We start from the raw sequence: 13,441 nt of genomic DNA, 5'->3' as shown, positions 1-13,441 counted from the left end.
TCAGTGCAATACTCGGGGTCTTCCCTCCACATCGGTGCCTGTGCAGACATATATACCGTATACTGCGCAGAGCCGCTCCCTCCTCTTATCCATCCGTCCATCTCTCCATGCAGGGGCGGACATACCGCATGTGCAGCCGGTGCGGCTGCACAGGGGCCCGGAGGTGGAGGGGGGCCCCGGCAGGATGGCTAATAATGATGGCAATCTGGCCAGTTTATCTGGCTCCGAGGCTCCGGAGGGCCCCTGGCCAGATTGCCCTCATGTGCTGCGGGCAGGGAGCCATCCATTCCTGCGCGTCCTGTCTCTCACACTGCAGCGTGTCCAGGCGCTGCTGGGCCAGAGAGGAAGCTGCCGGTGACTGTGATCCAAGGAGAGATAGGCGTGTGTGTGTCATTGTATCCGCGGAGTGCAGGGGGGCTTGACTTCATGATTCTGCAGACTTCTTCCTGTACAACTTCACTTCAACTCAGACAATACTCCTGCTCTGCATGTGCTGAAGCCAATCAAAGGACGGTGAAGTCCCATTAGTCCCAGGAGAATGTGCTGGGGGAGGTCAGGAGAAAAGGGGGCTCCTCCCTCTGCATTCACTTACTGAGCGTGCCATAAAAAAGAACGGCAAAATTGCTGCCATAGAAAAACTTTACATCCAAAGCTTTGTAGCAGTCATATCCAGCACGGCCAGGCTTTTTTTAGGAGGCGCAGCAGCTGTGGAGGAGGCTGGCAGCAGGTCCTCAAGGAGAGCTGTGTGCAGGGTCTCCAGTGCTATAGGTGCAGGGGGTCGTCCACTGTAGAGCGTCCCCCTCTGCGACCTGCTGCACTCATATGGCAGCAAAGGACCCAGAGAATAAGATGCAAAATAAATGGGATTTTACTATCTGTTCATATATCTGTCTGTCTGTATCTATCTATAATCTATATATTATCTATTATATATCATCTATCTATCTATCTATCTATCATCTGTTATCTACTTATTATCTGTCTATATATTATCTACTTATTATTTATCTATTATCTATATATTTATCTATTATCTACCTATTCTCTATCTACTAGCTATTATCTATCATCTATCTATCTATTATCTATCTAAATATTATCTATCTATCCATCTATCTACCCCCAACAATGACAGCTCCTGGTGTATTTGGGATTTTGGACAATGGAGACTCACTGGACCAGCTATGAGACTCACACTAAGGGCTCATTTCCACATGCGAGTCACACGTCCGTATCCCGCATGTGGAAACCAAGCTCTGGCGCCGGCACTTGGGAGCTGAGCTGTGCAGCTCCATGTGTTCCTATGCGGCCGCACGCTCCGCTCTGGAGTGCCGGCGCCACAGCTTGGTTTCCACATGCGAGATACGGACGTGTGACTCGCATGTGGAAATGAGCCCTAAAGGCCTCTGTGCACATTAGAGAGAAGTCAACACAATTTGATCATTTTTGCAGGTCTAAGAGAGCAATAAATGTATAACCGGACCTCCCGAATCTCCCCAGAGGTGGAGAAAAGGATCAGGCTCTTTGAACGTCAACTACTGATCCTCTTTCTCTCCTGTGAGATAATCCACTATCAGTGTTGGTAATGACTAAAGGTACCTTCACACTAAACAACTTGACAACGATATCGCTAGCGATCCGTGACGTTGCAGCGTCCTGGATAGCGATATCGTTGTGTTTGACACGCAGCAGCGATCAGGATCCTGCTGTGATATCGCTGGTCGGAGCTAGAAGGCCAGCACCTTATTTCGCCGCTGGATCACCCGCTGACATCGCTGAATCGGTGTGTGTGACACCGATCCAGCGATGTGTTCACTTGTAACCAGGGTAAACATCAGGTTACTAAGCGCAGGGCCGCGCTTAGTAACCCGATGTTTACCCTGGTTACCATTGTAAATGTAAAAAAACCCAAACAGTACATACTTACATTCCGGTGTCTGTCCCCTCGCTGTCAGCTTCCCGCACTGACTGTGAGCGCCGGCCGGCCGTAAAGCACAGCAGTGACGTCACCGCTCTGCTTTACGGCCGGCCGGCGCTGAGACAGTGCAGGGAAGCTGAGGCCGGGGGACAGACACCGGAATGTAAGTATGTACTGGTTTACATTTACAATGGTAACCAGGGTAAACATCGGGTTACTAAGCGCGGCCCTGCCGATGTTTACCCTGGTTACCCGGGGACCTCGGCATCGTTGGTCGCTGGAGAGCCGTTCGTGTGACAGCTCTCCAGCGACCACACAGCGACGAAACAGCGACGCTGCAGCGATCGGCATCGTTGCCTATATCGCTGCAGCGTTGCTTAATGTGACGGTACCTTAACTCCCCACTCCTATTGGAAGCCCGTACGTTCCTAGGCCAGCTGAGTGTTCGTATATATTAGAGAAACAAATGTTTGACTGATGGTAACTTAAAGGGGTATTCCAATCTCCAACATCCTATCCTAATATGTATTCCGTATAATATCAGTAGAATATAATATATTTTTTCTGATTCTCTAGGTAGCTTACCCCATGTGCAGGGCATTGCAGTAGATTAGGTATCCATGGTTATGCCCACTAAACACTAACTAACTGGTATTATATGAGTAATTGTAACCATAGATATCTAAGCTACTGCAATGCCCTGCACATGGGGTAAACAACGTAGCAAAACAGAAGAACTATATTTCTAATTGGAGGTATTTGCTAATATTATTATATTACACCTACTTCTTATTGGGATAGAATCTTGGAGATTTATTCACATTTTATTAGATATAACCTGACACCTCACTTTATTTAAAAACTGAAATGAAGTCGATGCATCATCTTATCCCATGTACTAGTGGACATACCTATATCATTAATAAAACATATGATAAAGAAATCTTGTCGTCAGATTCATCCTGTACAAACCATGAACGGCAGGAATCAAACACTGGCTGAGCGATTGCAGCCAAGTATTTATTACTCTGGAATGCTGCAGCTTTTAAGAGCAAACATAGTCCAAAAAGCCAGCTGGGAACTATGCGAATAGTCCGAGGAAGTCACTGGCCGGCCTCTCTGCTAGCCCCCCTCCCGTGCCAGTTAAAAGCCAAATCTCTACCTATGGAGAAATCATAGCGAAAGAACTGTCAGTTAAAGTGATCAGCGCTGGGAATAGCCGGCAAGGGAGCACATCAGACCAATCAGCCAAGAAAGTAGTTTCTGGCTGGCTTTTTAAAGCAGTTTTACTCTCAAATATCGCAGCATTTCAAGGTATAGCTTCCAGGTTGCAATCATACAGTGTCTGACTCATGCTGCCCCTGGGCCGCATGCATTTAACATCTGGATCCCTTTAACAGAATGTCCTTTCTGCATATACAGTATTTCACAGATGGTGGGGAAAAGGCAATGATAGTGGTGGTGGAAAGGACAATGATGGTCGTGGTGGAAAGGGCAATAATGGGGGTGGTGGAGGAGGAAATGATGGACGTGGTGGAAAGAGCAATGATGAGGGTGGTAGTGGAAAGGACAATCATGGTGGAAAGAGCAATAATGGGGGTGGTGGGGAGGAGGAAATGGTTGAGGTGGTAGAATGGGCAATGATTGGGGTGGTGGAATGGGCAATGATGGGGTGGTGGGGGAGAAAGCAATGATGGGGGTGGTGGGGAAGAGGACAATAATGGGATGTGGGGGGAGCAGGACAATGAGGGGTGACTGGGATTGAGATGGGAGGAAAGGGGATTTATAATGAATTTAGGAACAGGGGGAAGTGGAGGAAGATGTTATTATCGCTTATTATGTACCCAGCCCATTAGTATATAGTGTACTCACTTATATATAGCACAGTCCCTTAGTATAGTGTACTTGCTTATTATGTATAGTGCCATCCCCCAGTATATAGTGTAGTCACTTTTTATGATGCTGTCCCTGATTATATAGCTTTTTCTGCTGTTATGTACAGTGCTGTCTCTTACATAGTGTATTCTTGTTATTCACAGCTCCCTCTTTTATTACATAGTCCCCTCTCTTTTTGGATATAAAATGACTGCTGATGGAGGAGCCGGTGACCAGACGATCACTCCATCAGCTCCTCCATTAGAAAGGTAGCTTTCCCATGCTCTATCAGCCATCATTGCATTATAGAGCTAGCAAGACAGGACGGTATGTAATAAAAAACAGGGCTCTATATAATCCTATATGTAAGGGACGGTGCTGTACATAACAAGAGAGGGCACTGTATAATAAGGGACGGCAATAAACAATCAAGAAGACTGTAATATATGTTTGCGTGTGGCTATCTATATCTATATATATATATATATATATATATATATATATATATATATATATACACTGTGTATATGTATATATATATATACAGTATATATATATATATATATATATATATATATATATATATATATATATATATATATATATATATATATATATATATACGATGTAGCTTTGTCGCCATAGAAGTTGAGGGGCCCAGACACATTTCTTGCACAGGGGCCCCAAGCTGTCCGTGTCCGCCCCTGTCTCCATGTCGTATTCTGGGCTCAGGATCCGTCTCCGTCCGAGGTCGGCACAGACGTCCCTCATCCATCAGATACAGAGATAAGCAGCAGGAGGTCGGGGGCATAGGTCCGGGGTGCTGGAAAACCGAATCTGCCATATAGAGGGTCCACCGGGAGACGCTGCGCAGAGTGAATGGGCGCAGACCCTGCACGTTACGGCTTCTCGGCTTTATAATACCTTCTTCCTGCAGACATGAGGTCGTGTTGTTGATATCTTTTTCAGCACTTTTTGGGGCACATGTAGGTATTTCCTAGTACTTCTGGTCTCTATATACGACATCACTTGTGTCCGTGACGCTGAGCCCTCGCTGTTATTCTGCTCCTCACCTAATGCTTTTTATACGGTGCAGCCACGGGGGTCCCGTGACATGACCTCCACAGTCACAGGCTTATATGGATATACAGTCTGTATATCAACGTCTATACTCAGAGTTAAAAAAAAACGTGAAAAAACAGCCATATGCTAATTATCCCCAAGAAGTCATCTGGGCGGAGCCAATTCTGTGAACAGTCGTGAATATTGAACAGCCAATGAATCGCTCCTGAGATCCAGACAGCAGGATTCAGGAGCGACTGCTGGCATCGGGCCTCTGTTAGGCCACTATGGCCACGTTTATAGGGAATGATCCCGCCCAGATGACTTCCCAGCACTGGGACACCGACTGGAGTTAGAGCACTGACTTCAGGCTCATTGTGCAAACAGCCCCGGGGTCCCATCTAGGTCCCCCCCAACTGTGATCAAAGGGTTTAATGGCCGGGATGATGGGCTCCTCCAATCCCACCCTTATAAGCTGCGCTCCCACTGCACCATCACTCACAGGGCTACTTGTTCTTTACAGTGAGGTCCTTTAAAGGGAAACTGTCAGCAAGTTGGTAGATATGGCAGCAGCAGTATAGACGCTCGTCTCCCAATAAAAGTGATTCCTTCTTGTATAAATCCGATGCGTCAATCATATCTAAGGCGGAATCCCATATGCAAATCAGGATGTAAGGGCACTGGGGGCGTGTCTGCATTAGGACGGCCTCTTTCATGTGCAGTGACACACCCCCAGTGCATTTTCATCATCATTTGCATATGATTTCTACACTGGATTTCCCAGATCACTGCAGAAATGGTACAAGTTGTATTGGGGGACGAGCGATTACATAGCGAGACCACCCTGCTGACATATTCCCTTCAAGGGGCATACTGTGGGTGCTAAGGGGTTAAAGTGAACCAGTCCCTATTTTATCTGAAGCGCAGGGTATAGGACCTGTAGTCCATCCAGGATCAATAACCTTTGGTATCTGAGTCATTGTGAAACTACAACTCCCAGCATCCCCTGATAGACATGGGCTGTCGTGTGGCCTTAGAGCATTCTGGGAGTTGTAGTTGCAGCCCAGCTGGTGTCCCGGGGGATCTAATCATTCCTGATTGTCCTATAGGGGACACCAGAGACCTCCAGGTCAGAGTGCTCTTTTCGGATCATGTGCCTCCTTTTAACAATTTACTTGCTGACTAGATCTACTGCTGATGTCCCCGGGAGCCTGAGACCCCGTGTTCTCCACCCTGTGTCCGTCCAGCTGTTGTGACACTACAGTCGCCAGCATGCTACAAGTCATAGTTGTGCAACAGCTGGAGTCCATTAGTTATTAGCTGTCTGCGCCTCCCCCAATATTTCCCATCCTCAAGGTTATGCCCATCACTACATATACCGCCGTCATCTGCGCAGTGTGAGGCTGCACCATGGTGCCGGTGCTGCTGCTGCCTCCTCTCCTCCTCCTCCTCTTCCTCTATGTGAGATGCTCTCACTCCAAACGTGGGCTCTCCGGACCAGGCCAGAACCAGTGCCCCCCGCGTCCCACTCCGCTGCCGTTCTTAGGCAATCTCCTGGATTTGGGGCACAGTGATCTACCGCGCCACTTTATGCGTCTGGCACAGAAATACGGCCCCGTCTATCGTCTCAGCTTCTGGGGTCACGGTAAGTGTATGACCCGGGTCCGGGACTTTCTTACCAAAACTTTACTTTACTTTAAAACTATAGAAAAAGTAAATTTAAAGTGACAGTACAGTGATTGTGCCGCACATATTGTCTGGTGCTATATGGCGGTTGTATTATATGGTCACTGTATGTGCGCATGGTGTGACACTACGATCTGGGAGGCCCCGTATGTTTGTATGTCACAAAACCTTGTGATCTTGGGTCTAATACTCCTGTTCCTTTTTCGATCTTCTCCTCACACAGATGTTGTCGTATTGAACAATGCAGCTTTGATCCGTGAAGCTCTGATTAAGAAATGGGCCGACTTTGCCGGCCGACCCCAGAGTTATGTAGGTAGGTCCTCGGTGTGGATGGGTGTCCCCCTCCTCATTAGGCGGCCATTGTCGGCGTTGGCTCACGTGCTGCCTTTTATCGTCGGTGGTGCAGGTGACCTGATCTCAATGGGGGGGAAAGATCTGTCCCTCGGAGACTACACTCCGGTATGGAAGGTGCAGAGACGTCTCACCCAGTCCTCCCTACAGAAGCGGGTGAGGAGAGACCTGGAGACGACGCTGGCGGCCGAGGCCCGAGACCTGTGCCAGGTGAGCCAGGGTATCACCACGGACATCGCTTCTGTGATAATTGCTCACAATGTCCCAATTAATTTCTGTGGGGGTAATAGTTTTTGAGATTTTTGTAGGGTTATGGAGATCACCTCCTGCACCCAATGAAGAGTCATTATAGGATGTCCTTCTTTTCCCAGGATTTCATGAACAGAAGTGGGGACCCCATCAACGTGGCCGAAGACTTCTCCCTGCGCACGTGTAAGGTGATCGCGGAGCTGACGTTCGGCACATCGGTGAGATCCTACTGACTCTTCATTTCCAATCCTTGTTATTACGTCAGGTATCCCACTGCCCAAAGGAAACGGGATGAGCCCCGCTGCGTCTGTAGAGGAATAGTCACTGATACTTCAGTAGTTCCTTCTCCGCTAAATATAATCCCCCTCAGACCTGGCGGATGTGCTTGGATCGGATGGTGCCCTCTGGGGGCCATATAACCTTATCAGATGCCATCTAGTGCTGAAATCAAAGTGGTACAGCCACCGCGTAACGTTACCATGTGGCGATGCAATACAAGGACTGACTACTGCTCCCCGTATCATTGGGCGCCAATTGATCTGGGTGCCCAAACCATCAGGACCTATGGTGCTCCCGTCAGCAGAGACCAGTGATTTTCCCTCTATTCATGCTGTGCAACTTAAACAGGGTAGGTGATAATTGTTTAATCGCCGGGGTCCGGATCCTGAGACCCCTCCAACAGCCCCAATAATGGGAGCCCAATGTCCCCTTATGAATGGGGCTATAGTGAGCATGTGCGACCATCATTGCTATAAACAGCGGATGGTTCAAGGGGCCGCACATGCTCAGTACGGCTCCAGTCACACAGGAGACTTTGGCCCCTTTTCTAGTGACTGGTCAGACCCCCGGCGATCGTATATTTTCCCCCTATCCTTCAATCACCCCTTTCATGTCTTTTTTTCCTTGTGTGTCATCTATAATCTCACATCCCCCTCGTCTCTCGCAGTACGAGCTGTCGGACCCCACGTTCCAGGACATCCACAGGTGCATTGTTCATTTGATAAAGCTCTTTGAGGCTCCGGGTGTCAACATTCTGGACTTCATCCCATTCCTGAGGGTAAGAAAACAAAGGGGTTGTCTGGTCTTAAGACAAAAGTCTGCAGACCCTCTATGTGACACGAGGCCACAAGTATGCAAATCGCAGACATATGATGACACATCCGCCCGCTCGTACTGGGAATACCAGGAAATCGTGAAAGAGTGCGCATCGCCCACCATTCTGCAATCACATAGAGGGTCTGCAGACTTTTGTACCAAGCCTGGAGAACCCCTTTAATCACGTCCCCAAGTGACTATGCTGATCCTGCAGATTTAACATGTGCGACCATTGCTCCATGCATTAGTGGTGGTCGCACATGCTCAGTACCACTCCTTTCCACACAAAGAACTTTCTCAAGATCGGTAGGGGTCTCAGCAGCATGAGTTTTGGACAACCCCTTTAACACCTTCCTGGCACATCCTATGTTAGCTGCAGGCTCAGCTACTGAGTCCGCTCCACACATGGTGAATGTTGGCTGTGTTACACAGCCAGCATCTGCCTCTAAGAACAGTTACTCAGATCGCCGGTGTTAACGCCTTAAACGCCCACAAGGTGCCAAAGAGTTTTAAGTGCAATCGGGAACCTGAGGAAGGCTCCCCTGGCTGCCATGTTGGTTCTACTGCGAGGCCCAATCATGGACATATAGGAGACTGTGATTTTTCCTTTGCAGTAGAACAAGCGCTCAGGTAATCGCAGGCTCAAGTCCCCTAAAAAGTGTCAAAATGTTTTTTAAGACATAAAAAAAACCTAAAACTCTCAAACCTGGAATCGCACCCCTTTAATAATAAAATTAACATGCTTTGTCTTGTCGTATCCATAAAAGTCCATATTACTAAATTTCCGCTCTTCTTTCCATATAGAAGTTCCCAAATAAATCCTTACATCGGCTCCTGATGGCCGTGGATAAGAGAGACGGCTTTGTGAGGAGACAGATGGCGAGACACAAGGTAAGAGAGGAACGTGGCCCAATCTTGGATGACATCTCTTCACGTGGTCATACCCTGATCTCTGACGTCTGTGGCAGGTTAATCCCCCCACAGAAGAGTCTCAGGAGGACATTGTGCATGAAATGATCCGTTTTCTGAAAGAAAATTCCACGGTTGAAGAAGGAGACGCGTCGGATCTCACAGAGGAGCATCTTCACATGGCCGTGGTCGACCTGTTTGTTGGAGGCACGGAGACCACGGCGTCAGTATTAACCTGGACTGTGGCGTACCTTGTGCACCACCCCGAGGTATGGCCACGTCACTTCATAGCAGTATAACATAAGATCCAACCAAAGTTTTGGGCGCCATAGAAAATTTTTAATGTTCCCCCTCAGAGCAATGCAGTATGGGGTCATGAGACCAGACCCCAAGATAAATTCAGGTCTAACCCCACCCTAGACCCTTGTTAATGTGGATGCCTGGTTTCCTGGAATCAGCGGCGTCACATGTCCGCTGCGGTTAATCAGCAGCCACTACTCCGCCGCAGGCTTCACACTCCATGAACAGTTTCTTCCATGTTGTGAAGTCTGCAGCTGAAAGCAGCTGATTGGCTGCAGTGGTCACGTGACACTTCCGCCAGATGTTTATGTTAGAAAACCAGTGTGGAGAAGTGGCGGCAGTTCAAGTGGTGAGTACAGTTTTTTTTCTCTTCTTACACCCACATGTGTACAGTAAGTTTAACTTTTACAGTAGTGGACAGCCCCAGTAAGTTAATTAGGACCCAATAACAAGTCATCCCGACCTCTGACCCAGAAATACATTCTGACCCCAGACCAGACCCCTTCCGATTTACTGACACCTCGCTTCTCACTTTTGGGCACTGCCGCACCAAACTACTAATGCTGGCCAATGTTAAGGGCATCTGTGCCAGGTCCCATTACCCCATCATCCTTCCCACTATGGCTGCTCCATTGGAGGTAAAGCCAATAATCTGCCAGGTGTTCAGATTGATGACCTGGTGAACAGTCATTTTGGGTAAAATAAAGCCATATTAGCGGCTTCCTTTACCAAGATGGATGTGAGGAAATCACTCGTAATCGCCATTTGTACTTCTTTCAGGCTCAGGAGAAAATTCACAAGGAGATCATAAGCGCAGTCGGGCACAATCGATATCCTATGTACGCCGACCGGAACAGTATGCCGTATCTTAACGCCACCATCACAGAGACCCTGAGACTGTGCCCTGTGGTGCCCATTGCGGTGCCACATTCTACCACCAGAGACACAAGGTAAAATGGAATATAATGTACCCTGTCTGTAGGACCTGATGGAACCAAATCACCCAGTCTTGGTACAATGCGAATAAACATAACTGTGTAATATATTTTATTGAGGAAAAGTAGCGTCTCCTCATCTTCCAGCAGACTGTAGATCCCCTTTATGTCTACATGTCAATGTTCAGAAACCTCTTCAATCACAGTAAGTTAATCCTCAATAGAAGAGAGGGAAGAGGGGGATGCAGCTGCAGGATATCACTCAGTTTAATATATATGTAGCAGAGGAGAGCAGTACGATTTGCATTGGCTAAACCTGGAGTCCATTCAAAGCCCTTCTTGGAAGCTGGTTTTCACTTTTGCAGTTGACATCCTGGCCACCTCTGGCGCATACTAGTCCACGGCAGCGCGATTCACATTTTGATGTCGCATGAGGGCTTGTTAGCGCCCAAGATGTTGAAGATCGACAGCTAGGGAGAACCGGGCAGGGAGCACGACCCGTATTACCCACCTCTAATATATTTTCTCTTCACCACTTAGCGTTGCAGGTTTCTACATTCCAAAAGGGACCACCGTGATTCCGAATATATTCGCAGCTCATCGTGAAGAAACGGTCTGGGAAAATCCTGAACAGTTCTGCCCCGGTATGATCATGATGTTAAGTGATAGAATTAGATATAAACTACAACTATACACAAGAGTAACAGAAATGACAAGGGGACATGGACCAAAATAGTGGCTGGTGAATGAATTGACTGTAGAACATAGATACTGGTAGCCAACAAAATGGCGTCCCTTTCTACTTTCTGAATACACACTGTGCACATCTTTAGTATCAATGTAATACATGGAATGAGAATAACAGAATCTTTGTCTCCTCTTTTCCAGAAAGATTCCTGACAAAACTTGAGGGTAACATTTCCTCCCGGTCGCTACTTCCTTTTGGTATGGGGGCAAGGCTCTGTGTTGGAGAGGCCATGGCCCGCATGGAAATATTCTTCTTCCTTTCACATCTTCTCAGAGATTTTACCTTCTGTCCTCTCTCACCAACTCTTCTTCCTGACCTAAGGGGTGTATTTGGCATTAATCTGAAATGTCATCCTTTTAAGATTCGTGCCATTCCCCGAGAAGGTCCAACAGTGTCACCAGATACCTCCTGATCCAACAGGAGCAACCATCAGAGACCTCTTGGTCTAACAGGAGAAACAATGAAAGACCTTCTGACCCAATAAGGGAAACCAATCAGAGACCACCTGACCCAACGGCAGTAGCCATTCAAGCCCTCCTGACCCAACAGGACTAACCATCAGGACGTTCTGATCCAGCGAGAGTAATCATCAGAGACCTACTAACACTACAGGTGTAATACCAGAGACCTAACCAAATGGGAGTAACTGTCAGAGACCTCCTGATCCAAAGAGAGAAACCATCAGAGACGTCATCATCCAACAACAGTAACTATAAGAGACCTCCGAATCCAACAGGAGAAACCATCAGAGAGTTCCTCTTTAGTGATGAGCGAATATACTCGTTACTCGAGATTTCCCGAGCATGCTCGGGGGTCCTCTGAGAATTTTTTAGTGCTCGGAGATTTAGTTTTCATCGCCGCAGCTGAATGATTTACAGCTATTAGCCAGCTTGATTACATGTGGGGATTCCCTAGCAACCAGGCAACATCCACATGTACTTATGCTGGCTAACAGATGTAAATCATTCAGCTGCGGCAATAAAAACTAAATCTCCGAGCACTAACAAATACTCGGGAGGACCCCCGAGCATGCTCGAGAAATCTCGAGTAACGAATATATTTGCTCATCACTATTCTCCATCCATTGAGAGTAACTATCAGAGACCTCCTGATCCAACTATAGAAACCATCAGAGACTTCATCATCCAATGAGTGTAACCATCAGAGACTTCCTAATGCAATGAGAGTAGCCATCAGAGACCTCCTGACCTAAGGGCAGTAAATATACATTAATTGACCTACAAGTAGAAAAATCTTTATTAACTCCATAGAGGTATATATCGATGATGTCCTCACAGACCACATAGATTACAAATGTATACAAAATAATATGTGTGTGCTACTTTAGTATGGACCTATGATTTGTCCAGTTACCATGGTGACCATTTTCGTGTTAATAGTATCAAGAATTAACTTGACCACAAAAAATCAATGAGCCATAAGGTTACAGAGGCGGCCATTTTGAAGGCTAAGAGTTTCTTAGAGAATGGCGTCTACATTCACACCAATCACAAATAAACCATCCACCATTAATTCAGTTATGCTAGCAATGTCCTTCCACAAGATCAGGTATATTTTGAGCAAAAATTGTAAAAATGGAAGTATATATATTAAAATAAATACTGTACTTTAGTATACTGCTGTGCTTTGTACGGCTACCATAGTGACAGGCGGCCATTTTGTATTTTGAACCAATGATAATGACAATAAAGTTGACTTCAAAGAATCGGTGGTGAACTGAGCTAGTAGGTCACAGAGGAGGCCATTTTGAGGACTAAAAGACTATGTAGAGAATGATGTTGACATTATCATCTTTCACTAATAAAGCGGCCATTATGATTTATTGACGACGTCCTCACTGAAGATATATATGGGTATTACATATTTATTTGGGCATTAAAATTGTAAAATAGGAATGTCTATATTATAACATATGTGTGCTTGACTGTAGTTCTCCTATTGTGTGTCCAGCTACCATGGTGACAGGCAGCCATTTTGTGTCATGATCCAATCTATGATATAACCAGAGATGTGTGCTTCTGTCTGAAGGCTCCGGCACCTGCACAGTGTGGCGGCGGAGTCAGCGCCATTTTATTGAAGAGGAGAGGACGGTGCTGTCTGATGTGATCGGGGCCTTCTCCACGATATTGGCTCTAGTGGTGATGAGGAGACCGGCGTGTTCGGCACTGCCGGTTAGACACCATTACTGTGAATACCGCACCTCCTGGCTGGCCGCCAGTCACCATTCAGACCAGACAGCACAAGCACCAGGAAAGAGTGTGTGTGTGTGGTGTCTGTGTGTGTGGTGTGCAA

General features: G+C 46.9%; 1 protein-coding gene across 1 annotated transcript; it reads left to right on the top strand.

Moving 5' to 3' along the window:
- The first annotated feature begins 6,037 nt into the window (after positions 1-6,037).
- CYP21A2 (cytochrome P450 family 21 subfamily A member 2) lies at positions 6,038-12,969 on the top strand. Its single transcript, XM_077292543.1, has 10 exons — positions 6,038-6,500; positions 6,765-6,854; positions 6,948-7,102; positions 7,264-7,359; positions 8,088-8,198; positions 9,041-9,127; positions 9,205-9,414; positions 10,226-10,395; positions 10,921-11,024; positions 11,269-12,969. The coding sequence occupies exons 1-10, from the start codon at positions 6,266-6,268 to the stop codon at positions 11,538-11,540; spliced, it is 1,530 nt and encodes a 509-aa protein (XP_077148658.1). The 5' UTR covers positions 6,038-6,265; the 3' UTR covers positions 11,541-12,969.
- The last annotated feature ends 472 nt before the right edge of the window (positions 12,970-13,441 follow it).

The sequence above is a fragment of the Ranitomeya variabilis genome, chromosome 2, assembly GCF_051348905.1.
Source record: "Ranitomeya variabilis isolate aRanVar5 chromosome 2, aRanVar5.hap1, whole genome shotgun sequence".
In the NCBI taxonomy this organism is placed as follows: domain Eukaryota; kingdom Metazoa; phylum Chordata; class Amphibia; order Anura; family Dendrobatidae; genus Ranitomeya; species Ranitomeya variabilis.
The sequence above is the reverse complement of the archived record's forward strand: the minus strand, read 5'-3'. Positions and strand labels throughout refer to the sequence as shown.

Excerpts from the sequence above, each read along its gene's own strand:
- CYP21A2 (XM_077292543.1), top strand. The coding sequence starts at position 6,266 with ATGGTGCCGGTGCTGCTGCTGCCTCCTCTCCTCCTCCTCCTCTTCCTC. Across the intron at positions 7,360-8,087 it reads AGCTGACGTTCGGCACATCG|TACGAGCTGTCGGACCCCAC; the intron begins GTGAGATCCTAC and ends CGTCTCTCGCAG. Across the intron at positions 11,025-11,268 it reads TCCTGAACAGTTCTGCCCCG|AAAGATTCCTGACAAAACTT; the intron begins GTATGATCATGA and ends CCTCTTTTCCAG.